Raw genomic sequence first — 21657 nt, forward strand, 5'->3', positions numbered from 1 at the left:
AGACTGCTTTTTTGTTTTACCTTTCTTTCATGTGTGATTTCAGAGCAGATTCTTCCATTTTCGCGATATCGATCTCCTTCATGCATAATCGGCACTTGGCTCTGAACTTCTTTTCGGGCATCGATAAAATCCATTCTTTATAAGCTGGATTACCCAACCATTGGGGATTAAAATAGCACTTCCCAGGCATAACTAGTCTAAACTACATAACACAAATACGAAGCCGTGCCTTTGCGCATACGCTTTACAATGAAGTTTTGAAATGAAGCAATAAAGTTTTGAAATGACGCAAACATAAGGACAAGTGTGGATGGTAAAACGGCAAATTTATTGAAAACTACAAGGTACATATTGTTACGAAATTCGAGAGTATTCCAGTTTTGATAAGAAAAAAGAAGATCTAAGCATATGTGACAAAAGATGAAGTGGAGTCTCGCCCCGGATGCATTGATTGTCTGCTGTGCTCCGCGCACTTGGCAGACACCAAGACACTAGGCCCGGTTAGAAACGGTGGCATTAAAAACCACGTGAGAGAGCTCGGTAACAAAACAGAAAGAACGAGAAAGATCCGCGGATGTTTTATAAAAAGGGCCGTCGGCAGTATTCGACAAATTCAAGGACCTATCAAGTTTTTCAAGGACCTAAGATGTTTTTCAAGCACTTTCAAGGACCTAAATTTAGTAAAAAAAAATTCAAGGACTTTCAAGGACTCTCAAGGACCGTGGGAACCCTGTTAAAAGAATTTAATAATTGATGAAAAAAACATGTTTGAGGATTTGTGAAATAGCAAAAGAATTGATACTTACTTAAAATACTCATTAAAAAATAATTTTCCCTTAACTAAATTATTCTTTGAAAACATTTTCCAATTTGGAGAAAAATACACTTTTGTAAGAGCAGTTTTTATTTTTCATTAGATCTTAGTGATCTTAAAATCTAATTAGACACATTAAAATAGGAAAGTTACAAAACAACATTAACTTTAAAAGCGTTTTCAACAAACCTAAAGTATCATATTTAATAGATATCTAAAATTAATGTATATATTACTACATCAGCAAAAAATAGTTATTAATGATTATGCAGAATTTATGTCAGCACATTGAAGATTTCGCACTGAAGGCACTTGAATTTTGCTAAAGCAAAGCAGGTATTAAGTATAAAAAATAGGTGGTCATAAATAAAATAAAATATGTACTGCAAAAGGAAACAAATACAACATAAATTTCTTACGATAAAATATAAATTTGTACAGTTAAAATATATAAATATATATTTACACAAGCTGCACTTTTCATTGCACAAAAATATAGATTAAAGAAAAATTCATAAATAAGCTCATTGTTTAAAGGCCTGTTTCTTGAATTTCTTTCAATTCATCAATTCGACATTGAAGTCTACATTTCTTTTCTTCATACCTAGAAAATTAGAAAAGCAAGTTTCAAATTAAATACTGAACATATATCAAGTGATTAATATTGATAATTTAATAAATTTTAAAAAAAATTCGCATTATTTTGATAAAAAATTAATAATTAAATTTCCCTTTTATTTGTATTCTTAGATTTATTGTAAAAACCTATTTTCAGCTTGTCTCTTGTATTTAACACTGATGCTCTGTAAAAGATAACTATTACAATTCAAACGGAAGTATTTAAAAAGGTTTTTAATAATATTAAACTTACTTCATGGTTATTTTTTGAGCTTCCCGCTTCTCTTCTTCATTAAATTTATGTAAAAACATCTTCAGCTCAGTTTCAGTAAAATTTAAATACTGCGCAACCTAAAAATATACACATTTTCAAATGTATTAATACAAATGTAACCTTTAGTTTTTTTATTCTTTAAAAAAATAACAATGTAAATGATATTTTATAATGTATACAAAAAAAGAAAACAAAATAGGGAAAATTTCCATTAATAACTAGAGCTTGTGGTCAGGGTTCGTGATTTTGAAGGAAAAAAAAAATCAATAAAATCAGATTTTTTTTATTTAAATCATATTTTTTTGATTTTTTATTCAAATACACTGCAAGAACTTTAATTTATGATTAAAAAAACTTTATAAGACTGCTTTTTNCTATATTATAACAATATTTTAGAAGCTCTAACTTACTGAAATAATTTTTCACTCTAATACATAGCTTTGAATGCATTGCAACCATTTTGAAACAAATGCATGATTGAAATTTAAAGACTAGATGAAATAGAGAATTTAAAGAATACTCCAGGGGTCTGTCTAGGTTTTTCTGAGAGGTACCTATTTCGTGAAAATTTAGACATAATTTGTGAAAATTAAAAATTATATTAAAAAATCAACACAAATATGGTAAAAATATGAATTTGTCGTTTCTTACGAGACACAAAAATAAAATTTTAAGAAAAAAGTATTTTGTGAAATTATTCTACCGTTTTTCCTAAAGTTGAATTTGTGAAAGTACCGCTTACGGTATTAAATTTGGCTTGGACAGATCCCTGCACTTTAACTATTAAAACAAAGTTTCAATTAGCAAACCATAGTTTAAAATTATGTTTTCTTTTTTTTCCTTACTTGATTTTTAAAATGATAAAATAAATGCAACAGAATGTGTTTATAAATGTAGTCATTTATCAAAAAATAAATAAATATTTAATCTATATGTTTTTATATTAAAATATTCATTTTTAATTCTATATCAAAGTAGATAAGTTAAGCTAAAAAAATTTTTTTTTTAAAATCTAGGTACTCATTGGAATTTTTTTTCCCACAAAATTTCCTTATAGAAAATCAGATAATGTTAAAGATACCGTAAACATATTATGAGAAAAAATACCAGTTAATAACACTACTGCTTCAAATAGAATGTAAAAGGGAAGAATGACACTTTATCAGGAAAAAAATATCTGAATTCATCAGCCTTTTTCTTCTTTTTCTATTTTTGGCATATTAGGTTAATTTCTTTTTAATATAACCTCAAGCTTCAGAAATATACATTTTCCACCAATAAAATATGATGTAGATTTTAATTCACGCTTTTTCATTCAAAAGGTAGAATTTTAATTAACATTATTTGTATTATTTTTTGAAAAAAATTCATGTTTATTAATTACTTTCTACAGCTATGCAAGTCTATATTAAGACAGCATTAAATGTTTACTTTAATCTGTACTTTCAATCTCAAGAATCAAAAGATTTTTAAAAATGTAATTTCAAATGTGTTGGAATTTAACACACACCAAGAAAGAAAGTAATTTCGTTAACTAAAATTAATTAATGCAGCAATTTATTTAAAATAAATTTTAAAACTAAGAAAAGAAAATAATAAAAGTATCAATAATTTAAAACACTGTTTTTTAACTTTAAAATCAATATATAAAAAAATAAAAAATCTGTTGATTTAAATCAACAAACCCTACTTACGGTACAGGTCTTACAAGCTTTGATATAAAAAGCAATTAGAATAATAATAAAAAATAATTCTGTGCTTACAATTGTTGAATAATTGTTATTCTACGAAAGGATACATAAAAGTCTTACCAACACAAGGAAATATAAATATTTTAGCAGCAATATTTAGCGAAATTAAATTTTCTAGATCATTAATGACGGTTTAATAGTTAAAAAAAAGTTGCAAAAAATTTCAATATTTTGGCATGAATGCTAATCATTTTTTAGATTTTCACACTGTAAAACAAAATTAAAGAGAGAGAAAAAAATTTAAATGCATGGTTTTTTTTTCATGTAAAATGGTGTTTTTAATGGAAAAGTAAACACAGACTATTACTGGAAGATGACTTATACTAAGTTCAGCTAGTTTATTGTTGCTTTATGCTATAGGGCAAAGTTCTTAAATAGCTAATTTTGTTCTTAACTGAACAAATTTGCTATGATTCATGATTCAGCTGATTTTGATAAATTTTAAATGAATATTCTTTTTTATTGACTCGATAGCTCTTGGCGAGGCAGGGTCTTCTTTCGAATTTTTTTTCCATTCTTATTATCTAGGATGTTCCAGTAGTTCTCTCTCAGCAACTTTGAAATCTTCATTAATGCAGTTAATCCAACTTAGTCTAATCCTGCATATGGTTCATGTTTTAAGTTCTGATTTGATAAAATTAAAGATTCCAGTGGTTAAGAAGGATGAGTCCCCTCGGCAAATGTGTCCAAAAAATTCCATGAAATTTACATTAGCCTAGTAGATAACATCTGTTTTTCTATAAAGCCTGTACAAATAATACCTGTATATTATAATACATGTGCCATTATGTATCATTGATACATCCTTTTCAGTAATTTATATTTTGTTTCGTTACATTATGTAAATATTCAAATATGCTAACATAATTAAATAGAAAATGTTTTGGAACCGCCTTTTAAAATTTACATGATTTAGTGGACTTGTTTCTTTTTACTTCTTTTTTATAGCCCATTTTTCTATTACATAAAATAATCATTGCATTTATGTTGTTAGTGTTATGTTTACATAACACTGTTAAATTAACAACACATGAAGCCAAATATAATGACACACTAAAATAGATATAATAACTTCAATAATATTTTAGCATAATCATAACATTTGACATATACATCTAACTTATAATAAGTACCAATTAGCACAATTTGAGTAATAATAATTTTTTTCTATATCTGAATAGCAATCAATGATTGGCAAAAGTTTGCATTTATTTTGGAACTAAAATTTTATTTTTATTTTTTAAATAAAATATTTTAAAAGTAATTAGTTTTAAGCAAATAAATAAAAAAGCAAGCACACAAGCAATACAAACCTCACAAGTAACTTCTTTGGCCTGATATTTATTCATTATAAACACCTTAGCAACATCTTCACTAGGCCCCAGCATACATCTAACCAACAGAGGATACTCATGTTCTTGAATGCATCTTCTTTCTACAATTTAAAATACAACAATAACTAAAACCACTAGTTATAATAGTAAATTAGCAATACATTTAAAATGTAGCATAAAATAAGTTTAAATGCAAAATTACATAAAAATTAAACTAAACAAAAAAAAAATAAATAAAAAAAAAAACATAACACAAATATACACTAAAAATCAGAAAATCCTATAGTAACTAAGCAGAGGTCGATAAAGACTTCTCGAAATTATGAAAAATTCTAATAAAATTATGCGAATATTTGAAAATAGCTAGGTTTGTTCCCTCTTTTAGTGAAAAAACACAAAAACAATATTTTTCAAGGAGTGGTAGTTTTAAAATTATGATAATTCACATGATTGAGACCAGTTTTAAAATGTATAATTTCATAAAAGATCTCTTTTTAAAAAGAAAAATACTGCAAAGGCTTTGTTTTTAGGGTTAAATATACTGGTAAGGGACTTTTATACGATAAATTGACCAGTGAAAAGTCCCGTTAACTGATCCCAACTTCTATTAAATAAATTTACACAAAAAACTCCCAACTATTCGAATAAATTTTATTTTTCAAGTTACTCCAACAAGACATTGCTTTTTTAGCTTGTTTAATATTGGTTTTATTTCGGTATAATTTTATTTAATCCTGTTATTTCCATTTAGTATTGGGCAGGCTTTAGTCTACGTCCACACATTAAATCGAATAGTAGATTCATTGAAACGCGTTTGGTCAAGCACTTACCCAACAAAATAAATACTTTTAAATTAAAGCATTTTAAAGTATAGGCAAATTATTAGAGAAAAATTTTATATTTTTAACTTATTTCAGAGTTAACTTATTCAGAGAGCATACTATTTTCCCAAGACATTAAGTGTAATGGGGAAAAAATGAGCTAGGAATAAAAGATATTGTTTTAGATTTATAATTGCAGTGTAGAAAGCATTTCAGCTCTAAAAAATAATCTAAATGAAACGTGAAATAAAAAAAATAAGTTAAAATGCATAGACTAACCACCAGTATCTCTAACAATGTATAGGGCAAAATCACTAGGATTGTTAACAACTTTGAACTTGTCCAACAGCATATTTATTACTTCAGGTGCAGTAACCAAACTTGTTACCCAGACACTGGTCACACTACCATGAGCTGGTGTAAATATGCTTGTCTGAAAAATATATGTATCATGAAATTTCTGTTAAATACAGATTAAAACTTAATTTTTTATATAAAATAACTTACATAAAAATTTTGTATATCATCAAAACATTTTAGCTAAACTAAATGGGTAACTTTAATATTAAAATCTTTAAGAACATTAAAATACATAAATAAGAAAGATAAGTATTACAAATTTTAGAACATACTTGACATAGTTGCACAATTTATTCAGTTTGAGCACAAATAAAATAAATAATAGCATAATTGTAAGCCTTAATTTAGTGAATGTTGGTGTGATACATTTTAAAATATTTTTGGTCAGTTGTTCAATCCACTATAAATAAATCTTAAAAAATTTGAAATTTGTTCTAAATATGTAAAAAATATTAAAAGTTAACTTTTTCAATTAGAAAATATTATATTTTGTTGATATAGAAACTTCAGGTATATCTAAAAATCAGAAAATCTAAAAACTGTAACAAAGCATTTCTGTTCGCATTTAAAGAAAGTGATAAAAGAATTATAAATATTGTTTCTTGCAGACGATTTTCTTCGACAGTAAAACAAAAATACAATAATTCGTTATCACGCATTTGATTTGTTAAGGACATGTCAGCATAAAACAGTCCATTTTAGTGGTCCAATTAAATCCAATGCTCTCGTAACATCGTATAGTTATTTCCTTTTCAAGAATGAATGTTCTCTTGATTTATCGAAATATGTCGCTAAGTCTAGGATACCAGTAAGACTATGAAACTATAACTCTTTTTTAATAATTCTATGATATGTATAATAAAAGATAGCATGAATTAAATTTCTATCCGATGAGTTTAACTTTGAAAAGCTTTTATATTGTTTTAAAAGCATATTTATATAATTTGATAACCAAATAAAACAGAGCTATATATGCTGAAGCCTCCAGTCCCATCACCAATAATTCAAAATTAAAAGTAAATGAAATGTTCCCAATGGACAATTAGGAGTATGGGAAGAGATCCATGGTTGGCGATTTATTAAAAGATAACATAGACAAAAATAAAGCCAACCCCCCATAATCAATATTAAACTTGAAAATAATTTGGCGAAAGCGAAAAGCCAAAAAGACTCACATAGTACAACCATGTAACTGACAAATTTTTGTGGTAAGAAGTAAAGAATAAAGAGTTATAAATAGATTTTTGTGTTTGATTTAGTCACGCTGTGAGTCTTACATTTGTATTGAAACAAAAAGTTAGCCATTACATTGATTATTAAGAAAAGAATAAAATATTTTATATTCGCTTTTTATAAAATGCAATAAAAATTAAATAAGTTTTAAAAGCTAAGAAATACGTAATGCCTATTGTGGCATCATGACAAGTATATTATTATAAAGAATATGGTAAACTTTGTGCTACATTGACTAAAGTGTAAAACAACATGACTAAAGCAGAAATAAAGTACAGAAAAAGACATATTATAATTTTGGTTCACTAAACAAAAACCTTCCTCCGCTTCTAAACACTAAATGATATTAGAAAAATAAAGAGATAAACAGGTGCAAAGTGGTCTAACAGAGAAACAAATTTGAAGAAGATAATAAAAAGGAGGATACGGTGTGAGGGGGGTTGGTATGAAAGATAATGATCTAAATTATTAGAATTTTTCAAAATAGAGTGTGATTCCCAGAAATCAAGTTTGATAGATAAAGAGCAGTGTGGAATCATTTTAGTAGACGAAAACTCAAACCCATGACTATATAGGCAATGGAAGATAATTTAATATCCTGATTTTGGATAAATTTTTCACGTTCTTTAAGTTGAAGCATAAGGGTGTGTTTAGTTTAGTGGGTCTTTAAGGTTGGGGAAATTTAGTTTATTTACAGGGGAGAAAACAAATTTAAACTCAAATTTCATCAAAATCTTGATAATTCGAGGCTGACTTTTGATAATAGGTTAAAACAATCAAATTGCTAAAGTTCGAATTAGAGGGTTTGTTGGATTGGATTGCGAGTCTATTTAAAATGAACAACATTTGGCAACAAAATAAGATTTTTTTTTTAAAAAAAACATAAAAACCTCTCTGTTGTAAAAGTGTCCATTTATGGAGCATCTCCTTCGTAACTTCGATTTTTGTACTCGAGGCTTTCTTCGGAGGTGAACAACATTTCCACACTTGTCCTTAATGGTGCTGTCGTGGATGATATGAGAGTTGTCAGATCTTAAACTTTTCAATCCTCCAGCAGGCAAAGTTTTATAATGAGTAGGGGACACAGGAGCTTCTTCCACAACTTCATTTTCCACATTTTTCACATCAAGATCTATTTCCGATAAAGGCACTGAATCACTCATTGGTAATGATAACAAAGAGTTGAGAAGATTTGGATCTTTCTCCACCAAAGCAGATTTTTCATCATCCGTTAGAGACTTATTATTGCTGGTAATCTAGACGAAAGAAAAATATCAAATATGTTGCAGAAGAGAGACAAAATAACGAGTTCATTTAACTTAATTTTAGTTTGACTAATTACTCAGCCAAAATTCAACATTCTTAATTTTGAATCAATGAAAACAAATTAACTTTAAACATTACAGGCGTAAAGCAAACTTGTTAAACTTTTATCTGAAAATTATATTTAAGATACTTTATTTATTTTTCTGTTACAACTTGCATTAACACTATCTATTATTCGCATGACTTATAAGGAACATAGCAAAAGATTTTTTGCAAGTAATCACTAAACTTATGAAGCTTCTGAATTACTGTACCATTTTTAAATCCTACTGTGAGCTACTAGCCAAAAAACTACCAACCTTACTTTTAAAAAAATCTTACATTTGGTTTACTGCCAGGAAGCATACATGAGTCAATGTATTTCACATTAACTCATGTAATTTGACTAAAGTCAATAGGACTGTTAGTGTAATCTTCTAAAAATGACCTACTATTAGCTTGTGATCGATGGTCTGGCAATTAGAAATGTACACAGTAGAAATCCAATACAAATTTGCATATTTTTGCTGACTGAAGTTCAAAAAGAAAACAAATCATGTTTAACTTAGGAAAAATTATATTTCATAAAAGATATTAAAAGAAATGAATCAATTTCACATTTAGTATCGAAAATGAAAACTCGAATTTTTAATAGTACTTTAGGATAGACAGTCATTTTTTGCAATAATTTTATATGTGGTTTTAAAACTGTTCACTTAGAAAACAGAGGGGCAAAAATTCCTTGGTCATTTGATATACGTTTGCTCCTGTGGGTGGCAAAGAATCAGTTTCTTCTTAAATATATATTTGAAATAATTAGCAGGAGAAAAGATATCCAACTTGTTCTTTTAATTTTTAGACAATTCACATCAAATTTATCTTAATTCCGAGAATGAGAAATATGATTCAGATTCAAAAATTTACAAGCTATTTTCTGATGAATAAATAGCCACTAACATTATAACATTAGAAAATATATTTAATGAATAAACAAGTTAATATAATTTTTGTTACACTAATGATCTTTACTTTAATAATATTTTTTATAACTTAAGACTCTTTATATTACTTTTCTTTCTTATTTTATATTTGCACAATTGTACAATGTGAAAAATAAATTTCATGACTTAATATAATATTTATTAATGGTACAATAGATTCTGGAAAAAATATATATATTAGGGGGACTAGAAGGTAATGTCGTTTTGGCGCATTAAACATTTCTCAGCCTTAAAAACCAGTTCATTTTTTCGATCCATTTCCATTTATATTCTATCCCGCATTGAAAGGTTGTTGCTAACGAGGGTGAATACACTATTGATTGAAAATAAAATCTCGATAACTAATATCAAATGCACTGAAACAAAATTACTTTCCGGACCCCCTAATATTGATTCGAAACATGAACTCTATTTCTGAAATAAACATACACTTGAGACTAAACATTCACAGGCAATTTTAAAACAATTGTTTTATTTTTATACACAAAAAAAGAGATAAAATCATTTATAAAAAAAAGCAAGAGCTTAGTTTAAAATTGAAAAAAAAAATAATAGAAAAAGTGTAATATAGATTCAATCATAGTTATGCAACTTGTTCAATAAAGTTACGAATACTTTATTGAAAAAAATAAATTAACAATGTGATAATTAGACAACACTTACTCGGGGAGCCTGTTCTGACATGAATTGGCAACTGTTTCGTCTTCTAACAGGAATTCGATCATCATGATCTTCTTTAAGATGGATGACATTATTTACGCCCCAGAATATCCTTAAGGAGCCTTCCAAAATTAAACGACCATTGCGCTAACAAAAAACCAAAAACAACTGTTAATAATTAAACTGTATAACCAAAACATAATATAATTATCACTTCGAAACTTGAAAGGTAAATGCAAAACTTTATAAAATAATCAATTAAAAAAATGACTTTATTTCTTCTATGAATAACAATTCTACACCTTCAAAACAGAGATTCCATATTCCTGTAAATTTTTAATGTTTGTTATTTTCAAAAAGAAGAATCCAATGTAGAAAAACTTTTTTAAAGATTAAAGGATCTGCATAACAAACATTTCTTTATGGCTTTTAATTAATTATTAATTTCCTTATTGTGATTTTTTTTAGTAAGATTGTATTTGTTTATCATATGATTGTGTTTATCTCTTGAGAGTCTTTGGGCCCTTAAAAACTCAAATAAATCTCTACAATTAAAATATATATAGTATATATTATATTTTTTGAAATAATTGCCTTCAAATCCCAAACAATTTCTTTCACTGTCTGAATTGTGACAAAATAAATTTAACAATGCAGCATATTTTTTCAGCGGCATTACTTAACCATGGCTCGATTGATTTTTTTTAGAGATGTATAATACAGTACAGAACCAGTTATCTGAAAACCGGAAAACCAAAAAACCGGAAAGAAATTCGATAAATTTTCCCGCTATTAAAAAAAATTTTTTTTTTCCTCATAAGATTTTAGGATTTTTCTTTCCTTTTTGAAAGATGTTTACCTTACCATCATTTTGGAAATAATCATTAGTGTATTACTTCATCGTTTTTCCTTCTTTTTAAGATTATTTGCAAATATATATATTTTTTAGTTGGGTTTAACAATAAAAAAAACTCCTTTTTGTAGCGATTCAGAAAATCGGAAAAATCAGTTATCATCTGGAATAGCAATGGTCCCGATCGTTTCGGATAATCGGTTCCCTACAGTACATTGAATGAATTATTTTCAAGCAATCCAGCTTTTTATCATTACTCATAAAAAATACTAGAATGGAATGAAATGAAAAAACATAAATTTTAGCAAAAATTAATATAAGCATACCAGGAACTTTTATTTTCAGTTACTGACAAATCAATACTTCTGTTACTAATTGCTTACTCACTTATTTTTTTTATTATATTTAGGTTCTTGATCACTTGGTTTCCACATGATTCAGTATTTTAAATTGATATTTATTAATGAAATGCTTTATCGATTTTTTTGCATTTGAATTGTGCATAAATGTACATGATATAATTTTGCGTACATTTGAAAAGTTATGAAGAAAATTATCAAAATACATAATTACTGATTTTAAATAAGATTGCATAGATTAATTTATCACATATTCAATAATTATTTTTAAGAACTTTAAATATTCAATCATTTATGTCGCATATAACTTGTTTTTCAAAACAGATGCGATAAACCCACAGAGTAAAATTACACACAATAAAATTTTGTGTGGCGTATTGATCATGCGACCTTTCTGATGAAAAACCTTACCCTTTTAGTCAAATTTCATGGGTGTGGCGTATTTCTGCAAAATTATGGTACAAATCACATACATATTAAAGGAACAAGAAAATTTATAAGCATTTTTAAGCATACTAAGCAAATTATTGAAATTTTAATTGCTAAAATTAAAATCTTTACCATAATGAATACATGAAACATGTTAAAAGAAAAAAAGATTGTTTGATAGAATTATTTTAAAATTTTATAATATTAATATTATCAAAAATCAACAGTGTTTCTTAATTGATTTAAACTAGTCTAAATATAACCTGTAAAATCAAAACTAATAACAGAAAAACAATTATAATTATCTATATAAAACTTTAAATTGTCAACTTTAAAATGTGACATTCTTAAGAACAGTATAACTGCAGATTTGTGAGAAAATATTGATTCTATGAAAGAAAGCATTTCTACTCAAGGGGTAATTAAAAGCAATTAAAAAAAAAGATAAGTAATACCTCTCTGCTTTGAATTGTTCCACTCTTTCCTTCAAAATAGCTATTGTATAAGCGTAGCTTTGCTTCCAAATGAGATCTACAATAAAATTAAAAATATATTAGAAAAATTGAATTTTTTGAATAAAAAGTACTAATTTTAAAATTTTGCATATAAGCAATGCTTTATTGGCATAATTTTTATTACTTGAATTCAAACATGTCTTTTGTCTTCTTTTAACTCTCCAAGCCATATGTTCCTGACAAAAATTTTGCTGAAATTTGCCTTATTTTGCATTTAAAAAAAAGTTTTTTTTCTAGAAATAGAAAAAAGAAGAGCTTAAAGTCTATTCTATAGGATTTAATTTGCATCATTTATGGAACACTAAACTGATAAGAATTATGGTTAAAATCCCACCTGTTACTATAAGCAAGTAAGAGGTGGGGTATTATAAGGCTGTGGAGTCAATAGGGAAGATGACAGACTCCTGAAATTTTAAACTTAAAGACTGACTCCCTCATATATATGAAAACCAATACACATGCGTCACAGTTTTTTTTTTTTTAAATAAAATTATAGATGCCACTGAACTAAAAAATGATGCTATAAGTAGATTATTTATATTAATCTACATTTATGAAATCAAAATTATTATCTGGCATTAGTAATTTCAAAGAAACAGGCAAGATCTTCTTTGACAGAGGATCATATATTCAACATGATAAACTTCAAAGATGAGAATAGTCCCTCTACACTAACTTAAGTAGGAGGAAAAGCTGTAACTGTTAGAGCTACTTCTTTTAATTTTTCAGGATAAATTTGCATAATTTCTTAAAGAAGAGTCTTGTACGTGTAGCAATATTATATTTCTTCAATGGTATCACAAATATCACTTCCCTCTTTCTTCTTTATATTTATTAATTAATCTGTCAATAAAATAGAAAAATAACTAAACTAAAGATTGATTATTAAACTAAGTAAAGATTTATTAATGTATAAAGCCCATAAATAAGGATAACAACTCAGTTTGTCATTAATTTTTTTTCATTTCACTTTAATCTCAATTTAAATTCAAGCTGTCCAACAAAAACTAGAGTTGGAGTCAACACCTTTAGGAATCCAGCTCCAACTCCTTTTATCCAAAAATATGCCTAACTCTGATTGCACAGCCCTGGTATTTATGATAAGATTTTTCAATATTTTTTTCTGCAATTTGAAATTATTAGTTGCAATGAAACCAATGAAATAATAATTATTAAATTAATGAGTGCCGTATGTAATTATTCTCGAGAACTTAATCACAAGCTGGAACATAAGGCTTTTTTTTTAAACTCAGGATTAGAAAATTTATTTAAGATATCACGGAAGATTTAGAAACATAGTTATGAAGCCCAGTAAAAATGATTGTACAGATATCTAAGGAGATAATAATACCTGGGAACTTGAGTTCCTTGACGATTTTCAATTTTACCAAAACTTGTATGAGCTTCAACTTGGGATCCATGGCCAAATAAAGTAGGACCGAACAGCACACTATAGCAAGGAATGTGGCAGTATGGAACACCTTTGTGCTGCAAAACAAATGCATATGTTACAATATAATTACATTTTTGAGTTAAAAAAAAGAAAAACTAAAATACAATATTTAAATTATAATTGAATTGATGTATAGCATAAAAAAAACAAAATTGAGAAAATTATTTAGAGGCTAATGACCATTACAAGTAAATTACAGGCATCCTAACATATTTTAGCCAAAGGGGAAAAGAGGACCTTAAAAAGGGGACCCATTTGAAGTTTAAAAAAGAGCACTTCAGAAAACCATTTACAGTTTAAACTATTTATACCCAGATACCACAATAAACAATTTAGTTAGAGTTTTTTATACAGATATCAAAAAATCAGTTAAAAAGATTTCATTTAGAAACAGGATCCAACTAACAAGATGGAAATTAAATGAAAAGTTTCTTAACTTTTTTAGAGTGTAAGTAAACTTTTATTACGTGTAATTTATTTCCAAAGGGCAAAGATTTTTTAAATTGCTTTTTTGGTTAGCATTTAATAAAATGAACAGATTTATTAAATAAAAATCAAATGTATTCAATACTTGTGAAAGTTCTCAAAAGTTATTTAAAATTAGATGCATTTAAGACTTGCAAAAGAATTTATATAATTTTACAATTATTAAAAAAAGAAAAAAGTTTTTTATTAGAAATAATTTTTTTAAAGCAATTTTTCAAGAGTATCCACAATTTTATGTGGTTAATTTCTATCTTTCATAGCACAATTTTTGCTTCTTCAAAGGTTACACAATAAAGAGCTTTCTTTTTCATTAAATTAATATACTTGATAGAACCAAATTGATAAAGTTGTGTTTCAGATTAGACAGATAATAAGCGCTTAAATAAAATCATATTACACAGGTCATTTAGTGAATGCTCCCTGTTAAATTTTCATTAATTATTGAATTGTTAATCGGATATAATCCCTATAATCACAAAGTCCTGAAAAAATAAAATAAAAAGGGAGTGTTTTTAAGGGATGGTGGCTATTTTCACTAAAAGGGCAAAGAAGGCACATTTAGAGGGATCAAAGGGCAGGCACGACAAACCATCCTCCTAAAAATGCTTAGGAAGAACAATAAGAATAGTCTAAAGTAAAAAGTTTTTAATCTTACCTCTGCATGCTGTCCAGGATTTAATCTCTTACCACATTCTTCGCAACGTAAGCACTCAGGGTGCCACTCATATCCCAATGATGTTTTCCTTTCAGCTATTTATAAAAATAACTATATTAATGAACAGTTTAAAAATAAATAAAATTTCACACTTGAGGTAGCTACAAGTTATACTATTTTGTGAGGGAGTGGCTACAAATTGTGTGTTATTGGTAACTTTTCCACAGTGATACCTGCCTTAAAATAATAGTCAAGTTGACAATTTCTGGGAAGTGACAAATGAAAAACAGGGCATATTTACATGCGATGATTGAGGTTCTTATCAGGAAAAAACCTAGTTTTTACTCTTTCCTGGTAAAAACTGATTTTTTCTCGATAACAACGTTGATCATCACATTTAAATATGCCCTCTTTTCAGAAAAAAACCAGTTTTTACAAGGACAAAGTAAAAACTAGGTTTTTACTGGTTAAAACCATGGAAAAAACCGGGCAATAACTATTAACCTACGTCTATTTCTTTACAGATATAGTGGCTTGTTATTTAAAACTGATAGGAATATATACATATTATTTCCATAATAAAGCTAATATTAAGAATTATTTGATAATATATATTTATATACATATTTATTAGCAAGTAACATGCCTTTAGACATGTGATATGATGTAACGAATAGTGATTTGGCTGAATATTAGTAAAAGTTAATCAATGTTTAGTACAAGACAATTTTAACAATGTTCCAAATTCCTTCTTTTATAACTGCCTTACTGTATACCTTTATGATGTTCACAGAAATAACAGAAACAATAAGAAAATTTTTGGAGGTTAGAAAAAAACCATGGTAAATATAGGTTACAACCTCACATGGTAAATACGGCATCAACCCTGATCGTGAGCTGTCACCAGAATTGATTTCAAACTTGCAATTGCTTTTTTTTTAAATATAGGGGTCTGCCTGAGGGTGGGTATGAGTTGGTCCTGTCAATTACGTTTCGTGCAGGTCTCTGTTTAGAAATCGACAAGACTTGGGCGTTTATTCAACCACAGATCACAATATGGAAATCTTCCCAAAAACATCACTAACTGAAAAGGTATGGATAAAGTTAGCCACCTCAAGGTAAATTATTACGGCTAAACATTTTCTTAAAAATATTTGTGAAATTTAAAATTCCTTAAAACGCTTTAACAATTGCTGTTCACACGAATAGATTACGATATAGAAATATCGTCGTTAACGACTGCTTTGATTTATTTTTATATTAAATAACTTTAAAAAAATACAATAGAAGATTATTTGATTTAACAAACGTAAGAACATAATTAGAAAATTAACGGGAACAAATAAATAGTCGCACATTCCAATTAACATTCATTTTCACTGAATAAAAACTACAAGGAATCAATTAATGACTAGAAAACCTAAATATTACCGGACGTCCTGATATCATACAGATGTAATTAAAAATCCAAATTTATGTAATATTTATAAATCTAATTAGTTTTATTACAATTAAAGCAAAGTTGTACAGATGCATTACAATATTATACAAATTTATATATACCGAAAAACACAGGTTTTCCACATTTATGACAATTCCACATTGTTATATTAAAAGATAATTTTCGGTGAGACAACTAGAAAATAATGTTCAGAAATAAAACACTTTAAAGTCTTCACGTGTATATTCACTGCAAGTGTACGCCCATACAATATTTAAGTGCTCTCAAGCTAAATAATGCAATAATTTTCCCGAAAGAATTTTCTTTCATAAAACATAAAAAGAATAAAAAAATTCAGTTGTTTGTTTTGATTTTAGCATTTTCTCTTTAAAATGAGCTATATAATTATGCAATTGCCAACTTCTTATTGGTTGGTTTCCGTAGCAGAATATATTATTAGCCAATGAATAAAATTAATCTTTAAAATAACCACTGTATTTAACGCTTTCTTTATTTTTACATTTGTTCTGCATTTTTGTTAAATGAAACATGTTTCCTTCCAAATAATTCTTATGATCAATTTAAATCAATAAAGTAAATTAAATTAGTTTGAAATTACTAATATTATTGAAATTTTTGTTAACTGTTAAAAAAAGAGTATGCGGTTATTTTTTTTTCGTACTCGTAACTGCAACTATTACACTGCAAAATTTGATTTCTGATGAATTGCAGACACAACAAACAAAAGTTTTGTTATTAAAATATTAATTGCGCCTTATTACTTATCGGCAATCTTGTAATTCACCTGGATCAAGCTTTGTGATCATAATGCCTACTGTAGTTCCTGATGATTCACGGTTCCAAGTCGAACTTACTAATGCTGGTACTAAACTAGTTGTCGTCGATTTCATGGCTAGCTGGTAAATTAATCATAATCTAAACAGTTTTTCACTTAATCACTTGAATTTCTTCTTTGTATATTGACATCAATGCCATGATATTTTATATGTAATACTGAGATATCTATTCCTAACGAAAACATCAAGCTTTAACTAAATAAATCTTTTGTTTATATCCAGACTGTTATTAATTTATGTTCTTTTTGGTTTACTTACTAATTGATTATTTTGGTTTACTTATAATTCGAACATACTAATGCAGGTACTAAACTAGTTGTCGTTGATTTCATGGCTAGCTGATAAATTAATCCTTATATAAACAGTTTGAAACTTAATCATTTGAATTTCTTTTGTATATATATATATATATTTTATATGTTACACTGAGATATCTGTTCCTGACGAAAACATCAAGCTTAAATTATTTAAAGCTTTAATTTGTGTCCAAACTGTAATTAATTTATCTTCTTTCATTTTTTCATTATCAAATATGAGTACATTTTAACCTGTCAAAGTACAATTTTTAGAAATGGCTTAGTTTTTTCAGTATTTGTTTGTAAACACACATATGTAAAAATCAGATCCTCCTTTTGATCATGTGCCATTCAAATCAATATGTAAGACTTAGATAATTAGCAAGAACAGAGGGGAGATTTTCGTAATGTGTTCTGTGGCAGAATAATCGCCAAGTCTTGGCCACTTCCAGGCAGGAGCCATGAGAAACAAAGAAAAACATCTCAGAAAGGGACCAACTCTAAAGGTATAACTCGTAGTCAGCCCTGGGCAAATATCTGCATCTTTTTGTTTTTTAAAGCAATTTGCAAGTTTAAAATCTATTTGACACCTTGGCGATTATAGTTGGCCCCACAGATCAAGATATGGAAACATCCCTTTGAATTTCAATAGAACTGAATTCTAAAACTTTATTACAGTCTTTGTGGAAAACAACGTTATAATGCTAAGTGTTATTTTCATATCAGTGTCTTTATTGCCAACTGAAAAGCAGGAAAATTTCCGTATTGTGGTTTTTGCCAAAATGATTACCAAGTCTTGGCAGCAAAAGTGCAAAGAAGTAAAATTAAAAATGAAAAAAAAAAATTTTTAAACTTCAAAAATGTATATTTTAATATTTATATGACAATTTACTTTTCTATATTTTTTATATCTTATTTGTTGTACACTGTATTTTTTTATAGAGAAAAATTTTGTAAGGTGACAAAAAATTTTAAGCTATTTTTTTGCAATTAGACTAAACATTTTCTCCAAGATAGCTTCAACATATTAATATTTTAAAGAAAATTCAATTTCAGAATCAATCTTGCATTTAGTGCCACTGATCATAGTGCGAAAAAATCCTCAAAATTTTTTTTTTAAAAAATAACTTTGCTAAAAATTTCAGTGATATGATGACTGCCCAGTAACATGTGAGAGGCTAGAAAAAGAAAGAAAAAAAAAAAGACATTTTTCAAGGGAACCAACTTGCAACCACTTTTTTTTTTAAATTTTTCTATGATATGAAACTTTTTAGCATCTTGGTAACTGTAGTTTGTGCAAACCGGTGCCAATATGCAATTATCCACAATTGTATTTACAGCACTATAAGCATAGAATTATTGATATAAATATAGCCACTGTATAGAAAATCTGTTAGTAAGTAAATTTGATTTTAGATAATGAATTGTTCTGAAATCAATAGCTTATATGGTATATTACATCAATATTCATATAACATATTATCCTATGGTGTATTTCTTTCAGGTGCGGACCTTGTCATCGGATTGCTCCTGCTTTTGAAGATATGAGTCGGCGCTATCCTAATATTGTATTTCTTAAAGTTGATGTTGATCAGTGTCCTGAAACAGCTTCTTCTCAAGGTGTTACTGCAATGCCTACTTTTATTTTTTACAGAAATAAAATGAAACTAAGTCAAGTTAAAGGTGCTGATGTTTCAGCATTAGAAGCAAAGATTAAAGAATTGAGTAGTGGAGATGGAGAAGAAGGATCAGAATCAACTGTCCAGGGACATGTATTTATTCTTTTTACATTTTTTCTAGATTCTCTATATAATGGTTAAGCATATATCATAAGTGCCCATATTTTTTAATTGAATAGCAAGAAAGTAAACATAAATCTTCGATTTTTTTTTATAAAAAAATTATATTGTTATTATTTCCAGTATTAATATCATAATAAAAATTTCAAAAAAAGAAAGTAGTAATTTACCTTGCAAATGGAACTCAGAAGATTACCTCATAAATATTTCTGTATTTTTGACCATTTTCATAATTACTTATATAATTTCAGAATATTCTAATCCAAAACCATGCTAAATACTCTAAAAAATAGAAAATCAAAGTTTGTAAGATGTGGTTAGCTTGTTATCATGTAATAAATTAAATGTTTTGAACTAATCATAATTATTCAAGTTGTATAAATTTCTAAAATTTAAATTCTTAAATATTTATTTTACCTTCTTTGTCAAGGTTCATTTGTCTTTGAAAATTCTTCGTTTTTTCGCATTTTTTATATTGTTTTGAAGATCTTAAATCTTAAAAAGTACTAATGAGTGATCTTAGAAAGTCCTTGGAAATTTCGTGATTTTTGATTAACATTTTTATTTTTAAGACAGGAAATGTAAAGTTTATTCTAAAAAGGGTTAATTTACTCCTGTTTTTCGATGCTATCTTTCTTGGCTGATTGATTTTAAAAGTTATATTATTTTTTATTTCGCTAAACCATTGCAATTGCCTGTGAAAGAAATTCCCCCAAAACAATAGATAATTTTGTGAAAGAGGATGCCAAATTTTTCAATGTCATTCATTTAAAATGTCTTCTCAAATTCACCTTGTTTTAATTTTTATATTCTTTAACATTATCACTATGAATTTTGAAATTTATATTATTTTCATATTTGGAATGACTTATTTTAAAAACATATTTTATTATAAAATTATCATTATTATTTCATGAATGTTTTTTTTCTTCTTATTTTTAGATTGATCTTGTAAGTTTAATTCAAAAATCTGCCTGTGAATGTTTGAATGACTCAGATGATCATCCTTTTGCCAACAGTATGGCATCTACTGGTGGATACTTAGAATCAGATTGTGATGAACAAGTATGAATTTCCTTATTTCATTTACTTTTAAAATTAGTATTTAATACAGTAATTTCCGGTGGATACACTAGCCAATAATCTTTAAAACGTGAACTAAACCGTTATACAAAATAATAATCTTTAAAACGTAAACTCTGTACTTAGAAAACAGTTATTGATAAAAAAAATATATATATATATACTCATATTATAAAAATAAAGAATTGAAAATGATACTTACTTACAGAAGAAACAAGTATAACCAATCAATATCGTAAGTTAAGAATGTGTACTAGTTTTGTGACAATTTCAAAATAAAATGTTTATAAAGAAAATATAGATGAGTAGAAGATAGTTAAAAATAAAGCGTACTAAGTTTAATTATTAAGTTACAAATGGGAATTTGTTACACCATTTGTCGATGACGTCATGCGGTTTTTCCTCAAACGAAAACTTCTTTAATCAAACTATATTTTAATGGGGGGGGGGAATAAGAAAGAAAAGCGTTTTCAAAGCAAACATTACGATATAGGTTCGCAATTTCGGAAAATTTTCGGTAAACATATGTTTTTTATTTATTTTTTTATAACCGTCGTTGAACAGCCGACCCAATCTTATGGATTTACAACCGCTAATGTTCAACTCCGTAGTCTTGTAATTTTGAACCCAATCCAGAAGACAAGGGAACTCCTGGATCGAGTATTGGGAGAAATTTGCCTTCGTGGAGGACTTTTTGATGGAGCTAACCCGCATTTGCGTTACATGGAGAGGAAGACCACAAGAACCTCCCACGATTAGCCTGACGGCAAGGGGACTCTAAAAAAACATATGTTTTTGAATTAATCCACGGAGATCGAAAAATTAGCATATAGGCCACATCGGCACACAAGCCGCACATCGTGACAGCAATACTTTTAAACACATATAGGTCGCGGCCTATCTACCTGAAATTACTGTACTTAAATATCTAATTCTTGAAACTGTTATATTATGTATAAATTAGAATCAAATTTAGTTTCTTTCGAAATTAAAAAGTTTTCAAACCATATAAAGTTTTTAATCAATCCCCTATAATGCTGTGTTGATTATAGTAAAATCTTACTACCTGTATAATAAGCCTTTATTGCCAGAAAATTTTTAATAGTATATTGAAGGTCGAGTCCCGAATACTTGAATATTTGAAGGTCTTTAATTGGTGTAAAAAATGAAAACAGGAATTCCCGAACTTTTCCAAATTTTGACATCTTTTCGATTTTTGAAATTATATCATGGTACCTCATTTACATTATATATATATAT

At 27.5% G+C, this 21657-nt stretch overlaps 2 protein-coding genes across 2 annotated transcripts in view; one reads left to right on the plus strand and one right to left on the minus strand.

Annotated features, from left to right (window-relative positions):
* Positions 1 to 733: 733 nt before the first annotated feature.
* On the minus strand, positions 734 to 16837 carry LOC107446852 (Ras association family member). The gene is made up of 10 exons (XM_016061624.4): positions 16485 to 16837; positions 14922 to 15016; positions 13679 to 13815; positions 12268 to 12343; positions 10175 to 10318; positions 8096 to 8461; positions 5892 to 6045; positions 4771 to 4892; positions 1686 to 1783; positions 734 to 1418 (listed from the first exon to the last, which is right to left on the minus strand). The coding sequence occupies exons 1-10, from the start codon at positions 16522 to 16524 to the stop codon at positions 1346 to 1348; spliced, it is 1305 nt and encodes a 434-aa protein (XP_015917110.1). The 5' UTR covers positions 16525 to 16837; the 3' UTR covers positions 734 to 1345.
* Positions 16838 to 16844: 7 nt separating this feature from the next.
* The window catches only part of LOC107446853 (Thioredoxin-like), a 14586-nt gene continuing 9773 nt past the window's right edge, over positions 16845 to 21657 (plus strand). The window contains exons 1-3 of the mRNA XM_016061625.3: positions 16845 to 17282; positions 19020 to 19287; positions 20257 to 20379. Of these exons, the coding sequence (XP_015917111.1) occupies positions 17191 to 17282; positions 19020 to 19287; positions 20257 to 20379 (483 nt within the window). The 5' untranslated portion in view covers positions 16845 to 17190. The remainder of the gene's footprint in view (positions 17283 to 19019; positions 19288 to 20256; positions 20380 to 21657) is intronic.

Source organism: Parasteatoda tepidariorum, chromosome 3 (assembly GCF_043381705.1).
Source record: "Parasteatoda tepidariorum isolate YZ-2023 chromosome 3, CAS_Ptep_4.0, whole genome shotgun sequence".
Taxonomy (NCBI): Eukaryota; Metazoa; Arthropoda; class Arachnida; order Araneae; family Theridiidae; genus Parasteatoda; species Parasteatoda tepidariorum.